This window comes from Scyliorhinus canicula, chromosome 19 (genome assembly GCF_902713615.1).
Source record: "Scyliorhinus canicula chromosome 19, sScyCan1.1, whole genome shotgun sequence".
NCBI lineage: Eukaryota > Metazoa > Chordata > Chondrichthyes > Carcharhiniformes > Scyliorhinidae > Scyliorhinus > Scyliorhinus canicula.
The window spans coordinates 96,732,188-96,750,726 of record NC_052164.1 but is presented as its reverse complement, the minus strand read 5'-3'; the positions used below and the strand labels follow the sequence as shown (position 1 = coordinate 96,750,726).

The window sequence follows — 18,539 nt, the reverse complement described above, 5'->3', positions numbered from 1 at the left end:
TACTAGCAATAGTTTATTGTCAATGTCAAAAATGTTGTAATAAATATTGTGCCAGTGATATTATTTCGACGATTCTGTCCTCCCATTTAAAGCAATAGGGATATATTTAAAGATTAACACAGATTAGAACAACTTTCAATTTCTTTTGGCAATAGTTTATACCAGAATGTAGTTATAATACGGCCAGTTGTTGAGTAAATCTCATTTTGTTCCATCTTATGTTAACATTTATGTGAGTTTTTGAAAATCACCCTTTACCTCACCAATACATTTAGAAATATAGGTGAAGGACCGAGCCTCATAGGGCATAATATGATAGTGAGGCTGAGATAAATCAGGAAGTTGTACTAAGGCATAGAACATTTAAGTTTTAAATGTCTGTGGAGGTGACGAGTGAAGAGTTTCACAGTTTTTTGATCAAGGAAAAGTTGAATCAAAGACCATGCAAGAAGTCTTGGCTTCAAAGCTGGCAGGAAAAAGAGCAACTTGGAATTTAATAAAGGTTCAAAATTGATTTCTGTGGCTGGTACTGCTAATTAAAATGAACTGGTTAATCTATCATTCCCAGTGTAAGGTACTATATCTCTGCTGAAGGACTGTCCATAAATAAAGCCAAAGAGTTCCTCATGAGACAGACCCGCTCACTTCGTAAAAGGCAGACGGCACTTAAAACAGCGAAGCAGCAATGGAGGCACGACATGAGAAAAGCACAGGAAGATGTGCAAGACCCAGAGAACACTCAAATCCTGCAGGATGCCTACAAAAATCTGGAACAGGTGAGGGGATTAGAACGGAACAAAAACCATATTTAAAGATAGGGGGCAATCCACTATCCAGTTACAGTTTCTGTATATTTGCAAACCTCCAGATGTCCCCAGCGTCACAGATGCCAGTCTTTAGCCAATTCAATTCACTCCATGTAATATCAATAAACGGCTAAAGACATGAGATTGTAAAGGCCACGGGCTCTGACAACATTCCGGCATAGTGCTGAAGATTTGTGCTACAGAACTATCTGCACCCTTAGCCAAGCTGTTTCAGTACTGCTACAACACTGGCATCTATCCAGCAATGTGGAAAATTGCCATGGGGTGCCCTGTCCACAAAAGCAGGACAAGTCCAACACGACCAATTATTGTCTCCTCAGACTACTATCATCATCAACAAAGCAATGGAAGGGGCCGTAGAAAATAATATGAAGCAACACTTACACAGCAATAACCTGCTCACTGATGCTCAGTTTGAGTTCTTCCAGGGACACTCAGCTCCTGAAATCATTACAGGCTTGGTCCAAATATGGACAAAGGTTGCAATGTAGCACAGCGCCAGGGTCCCGGGTTCAATTCCCGGCTTGGGTCACTGTCTGTTATTATTATTAAAGAGCTGAGGTGAGAGTGACTGTCTTTGACATCAAGGCAGCAGAGTGAGGCATAAAGAAGTCCTAGAAAAACTGAAGTCAGTGAGAATCAGGGGGCAAACTCTCCACTGGCTGGAGTCATACCTGGCATAAAGGAAGATGGCTGTGGTTGTTGGAGGTCAGTCATCTCAATCCCAGGATAATAATCTTTACTATTGTCACAAGTAGGCTTAGATTAACACTGCAATGAAGTTACTGTAAAAATCACCTCGAGCTAAATACCACACCTAGGTACATGAACCTACTCAGCCACTGGGGAACAAATTTGTCAAATTCAGACAATTGGGTAGCAATACATAAAGGCACATTTTCTTTTTGTTGATCAGTAGAGATGATGGCCAGTAATGCACATATGCATTATGGCTTTGAAAGTTACAAGCAAAATAAATTATATCGACACATTTGGGTACTTGACTCATTGCTCATGTCCTTCTGTATTGCTTTAGGAAGCCCAGCATCTGGATGAGATGAAATTAACAATGAAGAAGGGGCAAGTGTTACTACAAAAGAAGGAGCAAAAGCTTAATCAGTTGGAATCGTCTCTTGCTGAAGGGGTGGGTATCATTTGAAGGCAGTTCACTGGGATAAACCATGGAGTTCTAGGGTAGGCTGTGGGCTCATTTCTATGACTCCATATGTGGAAATTGGCCGTTCAGGGGGAGAATTTCAAGGTGCATGTGGAGGTTTCTCACAGGGAATCACCATCCTAGGGAAGTTGTTCTTTGCTATTTTTCCAAATTTATGAATGAAAAGCTTTAAATGAAAAAATTTATTGAATCAGAATCACCAGCACTTATTTATTATCTGTACTTCCCTTCTCCCATTAATAAGCATTTGAAAGATTTTTCCTTCCCATTTCTTCTCTTCCTCTCTTCGTTACTTGCAGGGGTTCTATTTCACAGCCTTGTGCAAGCAGTTAGTACCTCGCCATGAATAAGCTTGATGGTGTGGTATTAATTTTTTTTTTAAATTTCAAACGCATTTTATTCAAACTTGCATCAAAGTAGGTTACAGCAAATAAACACCCCGGGAAACATTCTTACCAACAATCAACGATGCAGTTTGTACAGATATTCTCCTTTTTTCAGCTCCCCCCTCCCCACCTGCCCCAACCACCTGTGACGACCAGCTCCTCAAACACGGTCACAAACATCCCCCGCCTTTTCTCAAACTCCCCTGCTGAGCCCCTTAACTCATACTTTATCTTTTCTAACCGCAGGAAGTCGTACAGGTCACCCAACCAAGCCACTACCCCCGGTGGCGATGCCGACCGCCACTCCAGCAAAATTTGTCGCCGTGCAATCTGAGAGGCGAAGGCCACGACATCGGCCTTCCTCCTCTCCATGAGCTCCGGCTTCTCTGAAATCCCAAATATCGCCACCAAAGGGTCCGGGTCCACTCCCTCCTCCGCTATCCTGGCTAAGACCACGAACACCCCCGCCCAGAATCTCCCCAATTTTTCACAACCCCAAAACATGTGCGCATGGTTCGCTGGCCCCTGCCCACACCTCTCACACTCAGCTGCTACCCCCTGAAAGAACCCACTCATTCTCGCCCGAGTCATATGCACCTGTGCACCACCTTAAACTGTACCAGGCACAACCTTGCACAAGAGGAGGTCCCGTTTACCCTTCGCAGTGCCTCACTCCATACTCCCCAATTGGTCTCCATTCCCAACTCTGATTCCCATTTCAATGGTGTGGTATTAGCATCAGCTAAGGCCATACCTGACCATATCTGTTGTCCAAACGCATATTTCCCAACGTTGGACAAGTTGGCCAATTATCCCCTCGCTAACCCAAGAGTGTTTTCTTGGCTGTGATCAGCAAACATAGCAGACACAAGGAAACTGTTTTTGAATGTTTGCCTGCAAGAGATCAAGAGTGAATTGAAACGTTTTAATCCGTTAGATTTCAGATGACGATACACCGAAAGGCAGAGGAGACAAGAAAGCTGTAACGTTTGACCTTACAGACTCCGATGACATTAGCAGCATAGCCAGCGTTGATTCACCTCAGCAGAAAAGTGAGTGAAAAACAGGCGTTGCCAGTTCTATTATAAAACAATATTTCCAGTGTTCATTCTAGGTCGGATAAAGTCGCCATAGTCCCAGATGACCATAGGCTGACTGGTGGTGATTTAACCTGAGGATCACCACACCTCAGCCGAGGGGCAAGGTTGAGAAGGCTGCGGGTGGCTAACCTCAACCAATACGGGAATTGAACCCACGTTGCTGGCCTCGCTCTACATCACAAACCAGCTGTCTAGCCAACTGAGCATAATCGGCCCCAAGTCGGCCTTTGCATGTTCCTTGTAGGTCTATAGTCTGACAGTTTTTTAAAAAGATTTCAAGCTGTTTTACCCCTTTGTTTTACTTTGTTGACCTTGTGTTGCCTTTCATGAGTGCTGGTGGCTTATAGATCACTAACTGGTCAATAACCACTGGAGAATGAAAATGGAAAATGCTGAAAATACTCAGCAGGTCAGGCAGTAACTGTGGAGATAAACAGAGTTAATATTTCATATCAATGACCTTTCATCAGAACTGAATGGAGATAGAAAGGTAATGGACTGGATTCTCCAATTCTGAGATTAAGTGCTGACGCCGGCGTGGGAACGGTGGCATTTTACGACCGTAAAATCAGCGCAAATCGGCCTCCGATCCTCCGTCTGGTGGGGAGCTAACAGGTACGTAGTACAGAGCCCCCAGCTCTCGCTGTGGATGCGGCCGGAGAATTGTCGGTTCCGTGGCCGTGTGTGCGTATGGCGGCGGTCTACAGCGGCGTGGATCGGCTCTCTCCCCCCCCCCCCCCCCCCCCCCCCCCCCCCCCGACTGTGGCGGCGCTGGACTTAGTCCGCAGCTGCCACCCCGAGTTCCCGAAACAATATACTGCACGCGACCGATACCGTCTGGAGCTCGGCCCATCGGGGATGGAACATCGGGGGGGGGAGGCCTCCGGGAACGTCCTGAGGCCGTCACGACCGCATGCGGCGCACACCGTTTTGGAGGGGGTGGAGCCTCGCATAAGAGGTGCTGCCCCCCCCCCCATTTCGGCGGGAACGTGGATTCTCTGGCTGACCGCCGAACGCGATTTCAGCATTGGAGACCGGAGAATCCCGCCCAATAGGTTTTAAGCCAGTAGAAGGGGGAAGGTATGTGATAAGGCGGAGGGCAGGTGAGATTAAATGACATAAGTGGCAGGATTCTCCGTTTGGTAGACTTGAGGGTTGCCACCGGGACTGATTTGCATGCAATTTGCCTTCCCATTGGGGGCACTATTCGGTAAACAAATCCAGGTCCATTCAAATGAACCTGTACACTGCTGCCATGTATTTTGAGCAATTCACGGCCTTGCGGGCATTCTAACTGCTGAAGCCAGAGTCAGCACCAAAGAGCCGGTCAGCTGGAGCTGATTCTAAGCGCTCCATGTACCTCACACTCACTGCAGCCATGAAGGCTCACAGAAAACCTGCCCGCCCAAGGTCACGGGTCTGAGGTGGACCCAAAGCTCCTCTCAGTGAGGAGGAGACAGACTCCCTCTTCCCCGGGGTGGGCTGCACACTCAAGTCTGTCCTCCTGAACACCGCCTGGGCGATGGTGGCAGAGGCAGTCAGCGCTGCCAGCCTCACCAGGAGGAGACAGCTGGTGATCTGAAAGGATAGGGGTCACTGGTAAGGCCTCTACCCTGAGAGGGGCATCTAACCAGGGAGGTGTCCTCTGGTTGGGGTGAGCTCTGCTGATCCCCTGCTTCCTCTGCAGTGGGGCAGCGTTTCTAAAGAGTGCCAACACCTGCTGGGCCCCTGATTGAGCTTGGCCACGTCCATCCAAAGACAGACTGCAGCAATGGCGGTCTTGCACAGTATCGGTGTTGAGTACTGAGGCTGTTCCAGCAATGCAGTCGTCATGGGGGATGCTGGTGTAGAGTGCCGAGACATCCATTGTGACGAGGAATGTTCCTGGTTCAACTGGTCCATGGGTGCTGAGTTTCTGTGAGATGTCTGTCGTGTCGCGACAGAAGCTGGCGTTCCTTGTACGATGGGTTTCAAGATGCCCTCGATGTAGCCAGAGAGGTTCTCACACAGGGTCCATTGCTTGATACGATAGGACGGCCTGGTCTGTTGGCCTTGTGTATTTTCAGGAGGCAGCAGAGATCTCCAACGCGGGGAGTACGTGAGATGAGAGCACGTAGGGTGCTCTGAAGGTCTGGATCCAAGGTCTTGATCAGTCTGTTGAGTTGGCGGGTGTGCTTCTTGGTCAGATCAGTGGGTAACTGTCTGTAGTGTTCCTGGTTGTTGAGCTGTCGGTACACTTCTTTTCAATAGTCCGTTCTGTTCAGTATGGCGTGGCCCCTCCTTTGTCTGCTGGTTTGATAACGATGTTGCGGTTGGTCTTGAGAGCGCGGATGGCATTGCATTGTGCTTGAGTGACGTTCGGGGCTGTCTTGCGAATGCGACTGATGAATCTGGCATTGACACGACTCCTGACAACTTGAGCATACATGTCGAATCCAGGGCAGCAGCCTTCCAGAGGGGTCCAATTCGACTCTTTCCTCTTTGGTTGCCACACCGCAGATCTCTCGGTCTGCTGTTCCGTTCATTGGTTGACGCATTGGGTTCGCTGTCGGCCTCTTGAGGTGTTTGGAAGACCTCCCGGATCCTCTTTCACCTGATGAAGTCCTCCGTGTCTGACGCGGGACTGATGGGGTCCATTTTGGTGGTGGTGCAGAAATCCTATTTTCTATGTCTACGATAAAGAAAGAAGCAAAACAAGACCAATCCCAAACCAGAAACACAGAACAAGAAGAAGGCAGAGGTTATGATTCAAAATTGTTAACTCAATGTTGAGTACAGAAGGCTGTGGAGAGCCAAAGGCATTACCATCGCTGAATCCCTCACAATCAACATCCTGGGGGTTACCATTGATCAGAAACTGAACTGGCGAGCCACATTAATAATGTGGCTACCAGGGCAGTTCAAAGACTAGGAATCCTACGGTGAGTAACCCACGTCCTGACCCCCCAAAAGACTTCTTCACTTGCCTGGATGAGTGCAGCTCCAACAACACTCAAGAAGCTCAACACCATCCAGGACAAAGCAACCCGCTTGATTGCTCCTCCTTCCACAAACAGTCAAACCCTCCACCACCGACGAACAGTGGCAGCTGGTTGTACCATCTACAAGATGCATTGCGATAACTCACCAAGGTTCCTTGGGCAACATCTTAAAAATGCATGACCACTACCGTCTCGAAGGACAAGAGCAGCAGATATCTGGGAACCCTATCACCTGGAGGTTCCCCTCCGAGTCACTCACCACCCCGACTTGGAAATATATCGGCCGTTCCTTCACTGTCGCTGGGGCAAAATCCCAGAAGTCCCTCCGTAACAGCATGGTGGGTGTACCTACAACTGGGGACTGCAGTGGTTCAAGAAGGCAGCTCACCACCACCTACTGAAGGGTAACTAGGGATGGACAATAAATGCTGGCCTAACCAGCGACGTCCAGATCCTGTAAATCAGTGCTTCTCAAAGTGTGGTACGCGTACCGGTGCCGGTACGCGACCCATCGTCTGCCAGTACTTGGAGTGTTTCCAGAAAAGAAAGAGACAGTAATCCTGGATTGGCTTGTTTCGCTCACCGGTCCCTGGCACATTGAAAAAAAAACTGCCGGTACGCCACATCAGATAGTTTGAGATGTACTGCTGTAAATTATTTTTTTTTAAAGCGAGGTTTTGTTCCTCAAGCTTGTGTTGTGCTTCATTGGAACACTATCGCAGGTCATGGGCAGAAGATCCAGAGTAGGAGCAAGGTGAAGAAGTAAAATGACACGGTAGCACAGCGGTTATCACTGTTGCTTCACAGCGCCAGGGACCCGGGTTCAATTCCTGGTTTGGGTCATTGTCTGTGAGGAGTCTACATGTTCTCCTGTGGGTTTGCTCCGGGTGCTCCGGTTTCCTCCCACAAGTCCCGAAAGACGTGCTTGTTAGATAAATTGGACATTCTGAATTCTCCCTCAGTGTATTAAAACAGGCGCTGGAGATTGGCGACTAGGGGCTTTTCACAGTAACTTCATTGCAGTGTTAATGTAAGCCGATTTCTGACACTAATAAAGATTATTATTATGGCATGCGACAGGAAGCTCCGGTCATGCTTGCAGACTGAATGGAGGTGGTCCACAAAGTGGCCATCCAGCTGGCGGTTGTCCTCCCTAACGTGGAGGAGATCATACGGTATATTAAATTGAAAGATGTACTTGTAAATCACTGTCTCACTCGGAAGGAATGTTTGGGACGAAAGAGAAAATGCTGGAAAATCTCAGCAGGTCTGGCAGCATCTGGAGGGAGAGAAAAGAGCTAACGTTTCGAGTCCGTTTGGGACCTTGAGTTTTGAGAAGGGGACGAGACAAAAGGACAGGTGTCACATCTCCTGCGCACTCATGGAAAGGTGCCATAGGAAAAGGAGGGAGTGTTGGGCGTGCCGGAGGAGTAGACCAAGGTGTCATGGGGGAAGTGGTCCTTTTGGAACATTGACCGGAGACAGCAGGGGAAGATGTGTTGCGTTGCACTGTAGGAATTGGGAATGACCCATTTAATATGGAGGCTGATAGGGTGGAAGGTGAGTACAAGGGGGACCTATCGTAATTCTGGGAGGGAAGGGTTGAAAGGAGAGGTGTATGAAATATATCTGGCTCTGCAAGGTATTGTCAACCGCATGGGGCAGGGAGATGAAATTCCTTGTTTGAGAAAAAGGGAAGTCGTATGAAAAATGCTCGTCTCGAAGTTGTATCCTCTGGAGAAGGTTAGTTCTGAGCAATTAGTGATGGTCAGTGGGTGGAGTTAGGGCAGGACCAACAACAGAGCCTGTGCTTGAAAGTTCAGGCTGGGATTAGGAACTCGCTGTTCGAGTGATCATGGTTTTGACTAATACAAACTATGCCACGGAAAATATCTTGATTGCAAAACCATGACACCGCTCCGCTGGCAATGTTTTCTAGTTTTTCTTTGAATAAGTGTGCATTTTTTCTGCACAAAAAGTTTTGTGACTGTGTTAATTTTCTGTGATTCTTGCAAATATATTTCAGTCAAAATGGAATGTGCAGTGCATACGCTAGTGCACAAAAGCCAAGAAGTAGTTAGGTTGTAATTTGATGTATTAACTTTGAAATGTTGGGATATAGATCTAACACACAATTTCAACATCGTGAGTTCCTTATCTCATTCTGTCAATAAATGGGTTTGGTGGAGGTAGATCAAAATTTATAACAGCCTGAAGCAGTTGAAATGCAAGAGGGTAGTTGTAATGAACTCCAATTGGCTTTATTGGTTGGCCAATTGGAGTATGAGCTCCCTCAATGATAGCTCATTGAGGGGGCCCATATAATCACCTGTGTAGGCTTTGTGAGCCAGTCTTAAGTTGACTGGACTGTTAGCAGCACTGTTTGTAGCTGCTCCTGTAATATCGTTATTGTAAATAAATATTGGTGTGGTGACGGAACTCCTGCCTCCCGTGGATTACTACAGTAGTCCAGCATTAGATTGACGCATGGTTCCTTTCGAAGCCTCCAGAGTGAAGCATGGATTTTGCAATTGCCATTATTTTAACAATTTCGGGCAGCACGGTGGCACAGTGGTTAGCATTGCTGCCTACGGCGCTGAGGGCCCGGGTTCGAATCCCGGCCCTGGGTCACTGTCTGTGTGGAGTTTGCACATTCTCCCCGTGTTTGTGTGGGTTTCTCCCCCACAACCCAAAAGATGTGCAGGATAGGTGGATTGGCCACGCTAAATTGCCCCTTAATTGGAAAAAATTGGGCACTCTAAATTTATTTTTTTTTAAATAAATTTTTTTAACACAATTTCAAATGGGTTAATGCTACCAAGTCTGCCACAATGTGAGTGATGGGTCTCAGAACAGTTGAGTTTGATTCTATCCTTACCTGAGGCCAAATAGGAAATTAGCTTTCAACTAAAATAGTTAGTAGGGCAGGGATTTTCCGACCCCACGCCAGCCACAGTCCATTTGCCATGATTTTCCAGCCCCGCATGGCGGTTTTTTACCACAGTGGATGCGGCAAGCCCTTGGCCGCTGGCAGGATCTTCTCATCTGCCCCACCACCAGGGAACCTACTGCTAGGCGTCAACTTGGGTGGGACCGGGGATCATACCGACGGGAGCGGCCACAAAATCCCACCCATTGACTTTCAGCGGGCTGGAAAATCCCAGCTACGAATTTGAAATCTCAGTCGTTGAACTTTTTGAATTAACTTTTGTTGTTCTTTTCACAGCAGACTTAAAGGCCGAGTTGTCTCTTGCTCAACGTGCGAACATACAGTATCTCAGTGACTCCGTTCAGAAAATTACCAGCGACCTTAACAGTGTTCTCAGTGTTCTTGGATCATTGGGAATGCAACAGTCACCACTTTTTTCCACAACACAGGCTCTGAGTGTCCCACCTCCAAGCAACTGTGTGCCTTTGTCTGTGTACACTTCCTTGACAAGGACCCAGAACAGCGGGTCCTCGCTTCCCTCCAGCACCGTTCCCTTGCCTTCGCAGTGGATTTGGAACAGAGGAACAAATGCCACCTCTCACCTTCCCACAGCTCAATCTGTGGATGATGCACTAAGTGAGAAGTGGCGCAAATATTTCCCAGGTCAGATGTCAATCTTTACTACTTAATCGCGAAGGCTTGTTACAAATTACACTTGAATTCTTTTGACAAAATAGTTCCTTCTGTGGACATTCGTTCCTGTATTTCTGTTATATTTTATCTGTCATGTGGTTTGGAAGTCTGAACTAATGCACTAGTCAGTGACTGCAATCAGAAATATTTTGTACCGATAGTGCAGTTTGACACATCTTACATTACATTAAAAGTTTACTTTTTTGGGACAAAGGATTGGTCTTCTGTACAACATGGGGAGCTGCACTACCATAGTTAGCTTCTAGGGGCCAGCCTAACAAGACAGAGATAGTAACCAATTTTGAATTTCAGATGGCACTGAGATTCAAATCCTGATGATCTCTGTGGGAGATTTGCACTCAACTGTTCGACATAGCTCAGACACAAAGCACATTTTTACATGTCTTAAGCCTAAATGTTTTACGCAATCAGAATTTGTCCAGGTTTGTACATGCTCAGTTAGAAGTCGTAGTAGTAAGTTATTTGTGAATGTCATTCTAACTTTATCGGTAAATTTTATTTGTTTATTTATTTTGTTTGTTATTTTACTTGAGAAGCAATCCGAGGATTTTGCTGCCTTTGTTGTCACTGCATTTTTCACAGAGAATTTGCTTGGTAAAGAGAATTAAGATGCTTTATTTTGCCGTTTGGAAGATTGCTCCGTGTTGTGGATCATACCAAGTGCAGCAAAGCAATAAAATGAAGAACGATCAAGATTGGTTCTTGAGGTTTACAAAATGAAGTTTTAGGGAAGTAAAAAGAGAAAGATTGTCTCACCTACTTGGTGAATCGGTAACAAGAAGGCATAGACTCAGAATTGTCAACAGTAACTGGTGAAATTTAGAATTTTTTTTCCCAGTGTTATTAGACCATGAAGTACATTTACCAAAGAGGTGGTTGAGGCAGAGGCAGACCTTCTCCTGCAATCAGATAATAACGAATGAGCTGTTCATGATTTTCCATCCGTTAATATCAGTGGATGGAGAAAAGCTTACAAAATCCAGTCAGTCCTTTCTGATTTACCTTGTCTACTCTCTCATTCTTTTGAGCTTTGACGTGTCCTGAACGATACCATTTGCTTCTCTGTTAGTTGATGAAGACACAAGAACATAATGGCTGGTCACCTTCCCATCATCTTAGTCATGGAATGCTGTGTGAAATGGAAAAACTAAACGAGGAGAGAGTAACTTCGAGGAAAAAGGGTGGGGGGTCGGAGGAATTCTTGGATTAGTCAAACCAGGTTTTCTTGTTTAGTTCATAAATTGAGGAAGCAGCTCATTAGATTTGAGGACATTTGGTTATAATGTTTATTACTTTTAGGTACAATTTAACGCACTAAACACGGGGTCCCATTTTGGGCGCGTATAGCGGGGTCTATCTCAGTGCCTGCAGCAGAAATGAGGCCCCATTTACCTTATTTCCTGCACCGGCGAGCTCAGCCTCTGGAGCTCCCTCCCCACTGTGCCAACGTACCTCTCAGAAGGTCCTCGAGCCCCACCTCATAAGGGCAGGCTCCTCCGGGCCCCATCCCTGGCACCCTGGCAGTGCCAATCTCGCAAGAGACCTTTCGTGGGATTTAACGGCCTCGTCGTGTCACGGGTCGGGACGTTCAATCGTGTCTTTTGTTTTCAATCTGCTTGTTTTGTCTTCTGACCAGGGGGAATACCAACTCTAAGTAGAAGTTCCACACCCCTGGAGAGCCGCTTAGGATATGTTTCTGCAAGGTAAGCGCTTTATATCCAAGGACATTTAGGGTGGTCGTGGATGGGACTGGTTGATTCTCATGTTTTTCTCCTCGTTAAGCCCTATTTCTCCACAGAATATTACCTCAAGACCTCTTCATCAGCTTGGCATTGGAAGTTAAAGTTTCTTTTTCCGCCCTCTCCTGTCGCATTCTGCTGAGTTAACATCTAATTTGTTTATTCTTTCATGGCATATGAGTGTCGCTGGCAAGGCCTGCATTGTTGCCCATCTCTAATTGCCCTTGAAAGGGAGACGGTGGCATTGTGCTTTTATTACTTGATTAATAATCCAGAGAGCCAGGGTAATGCTCCGGGGACCTGGGTTCGAATTCCACATGGAAGATGGTGAAATTTGAATTCAATAAAAACCTGGAATTAAAAGGCTCATGATGACCATGAAACCATTGCAGTTTGTCACAAAAACCCATCTGGTCCTTCGGGGAAGGAAATCTGCCGTCCTCCCCTGATCTGACCTATATGTGTTCGCAATGTGGTTGACTCTTAAATGTCTTCTGAAATGGCCTGGCAAGCCACTCCGCTCAAGAGAAATTAGGGATGGGTAATAAATGCTGGCCCAGCCAGCAGTGCCCACTTCCAATATATTTTTTAAAAGGACAGTTTTGGGTCTGGGCAGTGTGGTGATATGCATCACTGTAAATACACAAGGGGTTAATGTAAATACACGTAGACTAGATAGACACTAGAGGGAGCACCAGAGACATGACACACAGACATTCAACCAATCGGCCAGTAAGATAGGACACAACCAATGGGCATTCACAACACACACAGAGTTGACACTACCACAGGGGGGCATTACACCAACCCATATAAAAGGACACAGCACATATGATCTTCCTCTTTCCAGTGGAGACTCTCAGTGAGTACACAGGGTTGATTTGAAACACATCACACCCACCACGTGGATTGTAGCAGACTGGTTTGTCAATCTGAGTAGCTGTAGCAGGGTTAACAGGAGAGTCGAATCCAAGTAGGAGAATTGTTAACAGTTTAATAAATGTGTTAAAGCTATCTCCAAGTCTGAACCTTCCTTTGTCAGAGAGCACATCAAGGAAGCAGCTTATGCTACGTCAAGAGCATAACAAAACAGGCAGCACACTTCCTTCCCTAAAGAACACTAATGAACCAGATCCGATGATAGTTGTTACCATTGCCATTGCTGAGTCTAGCTTTCAATCCCACATTTTATCAATTGCATTTAAATTCCACCATGCTGAAATTTGAACCCGTGTATCCAGAGGATTAGTCTGGGCCTCTGGATTACCAGTCCAGTGACATTACCACCACGCCATCATCTTACCCCTTTGCACTGATAAACGACAATTTGTAGAACCATAGTCGCAGATTATGGTCCAGGGCAATCCAGGAGTCTTACAAATGCAAGTTGATATCTGTGCTGTGGGGCTGTTGTTTTATAGTGTTTGTAACCACGGTGAAATATTGTTTAATGAAAAAAAAATCTTTCTTTCAAATGAACAAATGAAGGTTATTTGGATCCTGTGTACTGTTTTGACCTTTTCTTGCAATCTTCAACGCTGGGATGATATAGCGGTTTACTCATATTGATGTGTAACATCTACAAGTGAATTTTTTAAAAATGGAGATCTTTTTAAACAAGCTCAGATGAATTTCTGCCGTGTGAAATATATATAAGCACGGTGACCCTGTGGTACACAAGGTCAGGATGCTATCATTATCTTCCAATTTAGCATCAGATATGTTCTGTTCACCTAATGCCAACCAACTGATGCAAAAGTGGGCAGAAGTTTCTTGTGAACATTCTTGTGAACAAGGAGCCCATTCAACCAAATTTGTGTCACTGCCGTGCACCTTTCCCTGGTTGTGCAGCAAATATTGCAGCACCCTCGTTCTCAGAGAGCCTCGTTGACGTGCAAGCAATAATTTACCAGCAGTATCAGACAGCACAAGCATACAGATGTAATTAGGGTTCCAATTGCTAAACAACAGCTTCACAAAAAGTTCAGAAATAATACAGTTTGCATTTTTTTTATGTGGGAGAAGTTTATTTTCGTTTTTATTTCCCTTAAATGTCAGTTTTTGAAGGCTGTTGCCAGTGGAAACTCAGATGAGCCAGATCAGCTCTAGGGGACAACAATTTTGCACATCACAGAATCTGCACACATACTTCAGCTTGCTGGCTGCTGTTCAACAGAATTTTCAGACACAAAAATAATCAACCATGGCCTGTTGTAAAAAAAATATACAGACAGTGATGATGTATCTCAGCTCTACATTGTTCCCTGCATTGTGCTAAATTCTCAAGACCACCGATCATCCTAAAAATTTGTCTTTTCAACAATATGTAACTTGCGACTCTTCATGAATGTATGATGAGGGGGTGCAATGTTACATGACTGTTTTCCCCATCTTTTTTTGCACACAAGTATGGTTGACTCAACTATGCATTTTCTCTATCTTGATCAGCCACAGTACAAAATAGACCACTTCCATGCTTTCTAATTTACGTACGTGTTATCTGCTAATGCGTTCACAAATACATATCCGCCTTTAGCTTCCACTTCCTCCTCCGTCACGAAGCACCAGCTTCCACCTCTCTCCCCTTACTCTTTTTAAAAAAATAAATTTAGAGTACCCAATTCTTTTTTTTTTCCAATGAAGGGGAAATTTTATGTGGCCAATCCACCTACCCTGCACATGTTTGGGTTGTGGGGGTGAGACCCATGCAGACACAGGGAGAATGTGCACTCTCTCCCTACTCTATCACTCCCTCATATCCACCTTCAGTTCCTTGTGCTTGTGGAATGTTCATCAAACTGGCAGTATTGTTCAGCTGTGGTGAAATCCTTTAGAGCCTTGAAGTTGTTTCATCTCTACTAAGCAGCCTGTGACCACCCTTCTCTTTCTGTAACAGGATTTCACTGTCTTTATCTCCTCTCGGCAGCATCTGCTGAAGTAATCTATGTCTTTGTCTATCTGATTTACCTGTAACCGAATCCCGAGAGGGTCCGTCATCAACACAGTACTGAATCGCAGTACAGCATCGTATATATTGATTGAATATCATTCTGATTTATAAAAAATGATTTTTCCTGAATTTATTTAACAGGTAACTATTAGTATTAGAAATTGTTGGAAATATAAACCAGTACTATCAATATCCGGGGGAAAAAAGACAACTTAACAGTTTGGGTACAGACCAACAGTCAGAATGTCCTGGAACAAATGGTTGGACTCCTTAATCCTGTAGGCCAGAATGGTCATGGTTGAATCCCCAGCCTTTGCTGATGGAACAGCTGTCATCATTATCATGTGTGCTGTACCCCTAAAGAAGCCGTTGGCTTATAGCCTTCTCCATGTCTCTGTGTCCTGTGCCAGTCTTTTCATTTCCCGATAGCAGATTTCAATCTTCAAGCAATCCAACATTGATGGCCTCTTCTTTCCTCTTCTTTTTCTTTGAAATCTTCCCTCGACAACGCCTCGTACTAGTCTGTTTCCTTTTAAGATGTGCCCTGCCCAGTCTCTTTCCTAATTGCATTTAGCAAATGTCTCCATTCGTTTACTCAGCACTTCATCATTTGTTTCTTTTTCTTCCCAGTCATTTTCCTGCAAATCCATATTTCAAAGATATTTAACAATTTGGGGCGCGATCCACTGGCCGCATTATGCCTGAAAGTTGGCGCGGCTGGTAGATGCCGGGATGTCTACCTGACTCGCCAAACCTCGCGAGAGCTAACGCGATCTCACGAGACGTTGCGGGAATCAGTATTTTTCAAATCTGCATATTAGAGCGAGACAGCTAGTCTCATTCTGATATGCACTCGCCGGATTTACAGAGGCCTCGGATCTAACCCCTTCGCCTCAAAGACCTCGGGTGAGCGCCGTTCAGTACTGGTCCCCACAAACAGGGACCAGATGGAACAGCACTATGGTGGGGTCTCCCAGTGGATTGGAGGCCCCCAGGTAGTTGGCCGCTGGACAAGGTGGCACCCTGGCACTGCTGGTGCCACCTGGGTACCTTGGTACTGTCAGCCTGGCATTATGGCAGTGCCACCAGGGTGTCAGCTTGGCACTTCCAAGGTTTCCAGGTGGCAGTGCCAAGGTGCCAGACTGGCATTTTTCCTGTGGCAGAGATTGGGCCTAGGGCGGCCTGCGTATGTGAGGTGGGTTGCCGGGGGGGTGTGGGGGGGGGGGGGTGGGGGGGGGGGGGGGTGAGGATCCCCTTATAGGTGAGTTGGGGGTTCGGGAGTGCGTCAGGAGATAGAGATCGGGATTCCATTTAAAAATGGCATCCAATCTCTTCCTGCACAGAGTCAGGCGAGCAGAGCTCCTCAATACAGGAAACATGTAACCTTCGAGGGCCATTACCTCTGAGGCTCCAAATGGCAACAGAAATGAAAATGAATGAAAATCGCTTATTGTCACGAGTAGGCTTCAATGAAGTTACTGTGAAAAACCCCTAGTCGCCACATTCCGGCGCCTGTCCGGGGAGGCTGGTACGGGAATCGAACCGTGCTGCTGGCCTGCTTGGTCTGCTTTATCAGCCAGCGATTTAGCCTTGTGAGCTAAACCAGACCCTCGTCCCGATAGGTGATGTTTCTTGGCTCTGCAAGCACCAGGAAACAACCGGTTAAATGTGCTCGTAGCGGGACTCTGTTCCAATTTGGTTAGATCACACCCATGGTCTCCACTTTCTTTCAGGTCAGGTCTCATCCATACAAAACACCAAATCATGCTCTTTACAAGTTGCTTCTTGAAAGTTTTTTATTAAGCTTTTCTGTTAACAACTGTCTCTTCCTACTAACTATATCCTTTCCCGTTGCTGTTGTTGATACTACTTTGTTGCACCTTCAGTCTGCACATATTATGCTCCTTAAATTCATGCACGTGTTCAGGTTCTTTTCCTTCTATAAATTAGATGAATATTTCTTGGTGATTTTGAGATGTGCAGCATTTCGATTTTGCCGATATTCACTTTCATTCCAAAGTTCATGCCTGCTGTTACTAGTCTGTCTGCTAGCTCTTGTAATCCTTCTGTGCTTACTACAAGTGCTTTGTCATCTGACGACTGAACAAATTTTATCATTCATCCCCCAATCTTAACACTCAATTCTAGGCCATTTACACAGGCAGGATCCTGTGGCCCTGTTGACGGCGCACACCCACCAAGGGTTTCATGGCAGCGAGGGGTGCATTCAACGGGAAACCCTGTTAGCAACAGTGGGACCAGAAGATCCCGCCACCGGCCAATGGGGAGGGTGCCTCCCACCACTGCGAAACATGCAAGGGGGTGCGCGGTAAAAACCGCCCTGTGTCTTCAAACACTTTAATTGTTGCTCCCGCATAGTCATGAAAAGGACTGGTGATAAACAACACCCTGTCGAACTCTTCTCCCAATCGCACAAGATTTCGATTCTCTTTTGGCTTCTCTCGCTGATGCTGTTTGTTCCATGTGCAGATTCCCTATGATTTGTCTACTTGTCCAGTCTATTCAGCACAGCTATGGGGCACTGTGATTAGCCTAGGTGTCCCTGGGTTAGGAACGAGAAATTGGCCAGGGTTTTCACTTCTGATCGGTATTAAATGAAAGAGTAGGAACAAAGTGGGAAGTTCTAACTGTAAGATGAAAGCTGGCATATGGAGTGAAAGCTTTGCAGTTTATATGCCCATTTGTAACTATATTTGAGAGTAAATTGTATGTAAGCACAGTTTTGGACTTGGCTTTGATGATTTCTTCAGTCAGTTAGGCGTCTTTAGGCAGTCACCTGTTGGTTAAACTGTCGAGATGGGGTACAATGCTGATTTTAAAACTCTGCCTGATTTTCCTCTTTATTAAAGTCAGTGGAAGCAACATCTAAAGATCACATTCCAATTGATTCTGTGGGATTCTCACCTACATGTTAGTCAGCCGTGACTTGGGCTATACAATAATAATAATCTTTGTTGTCACAAGTAGGCTTACATTAACACTGCAATGATGTTCCTGTGAAAAGCCTCTAGTCGCCACATTCCGGTGCCTGTTCGGGTACACGGAGGGAGAATTCAGAATGTCCAATTGACCTAACAGCACAGACTTGTGGGAGGAAACCGGGGCACCCGGAGGAAACCCACGCAGACACGGGAAGAACTTGCAGACTCCGCACAGACAGTGGCCCAAGCCGGGAATCAAACCTGGGACCCTGCCGCTGTGAAGCAACAGTGCTAACCACCAGCGCCGGCCCTAGGGTTGCTGGCGCCCCGGGCAAGGTGAACTTCGGCGCCCTTGGGGGGGGGGGGGGGGGGGGGCATGGGGGGGGGGCCGAGGAGGGGCCGAGGAGGGGCGGGGCCGCGGGGGGGGGGGGCCGCGGGGGGGCGGGGCCGAGGAGGGGCGGACCCGAGGAGGGGGCGGGGGGGCGGACCCGAGGGGGGGGCGGACCCGGGGGGGGCGGACCCAAAGGGGGCGGACCCGAGGGGGGGCGGACCCGAATGGGGGCCTGGGGGGGCGGACCCGAGGGGGGGGCGGACCCGAGGGCGGGGCGGGGGGGCGGACCCGAGGGGGGGCGGACCCGAATGGGGGCCTGGGGGGGCGGACCTGAGGGCGGGGCGGACCCGAGGGCGGGGCGGGGGAGCGGACCCGAGGGGGGGCGGACCCGAGGGGGGGGCGGACCCGAGGAGGGAGCGGGGGGGCGGACCGAGCGGGGGGGCGGGGCCGCCCTGGGGGAGGG

General features: G+C 47.0%; 1 protein-coding gene across 11 annotated transcripts in view; it reads left to right on the top strand.

The window, feature by feature from the left end:
- LOC119954478 (centrosomal protein of 164 kDa-like) overlaps positions 1 to 18,539 on the top strand; it is a 261,857-nt gene that overhangs the window by 226,012 nt on the left and 17,306 nt on the right. For 9 of the 11 annotated variants that reach the window (XM_038779755.1, XM_038779752.1, XM_038779751.1 and 6 more), the window contains 5 exons: positions 569 to 776; positions 1,864 to 1,971; positions 3,328 to 3,442; positions 9,698 to 10,063; positions 11,751 to 11,817. In XM_038779755.1, the coding sequence (XP_038635683.1) occupies positions 569 to 776; positions 1,864 to 1,971; positions 3,328 to 3,442; positions 9,698 to 10,063; positions 11,751 to 11,817 (864 nt within the window). The remainder of the gene's footprint in view (positions 1 to 568; positions 777 to 1,863; positions 1,972 to 3,327; positions 3,443 to 9,697; positions 10,064 to 11,750; positions 11,818 to 18,539) is intronic. The other 2 variants (XM_038779750.1, XM_038779753.1) reach the window with 2 other exon arrangements.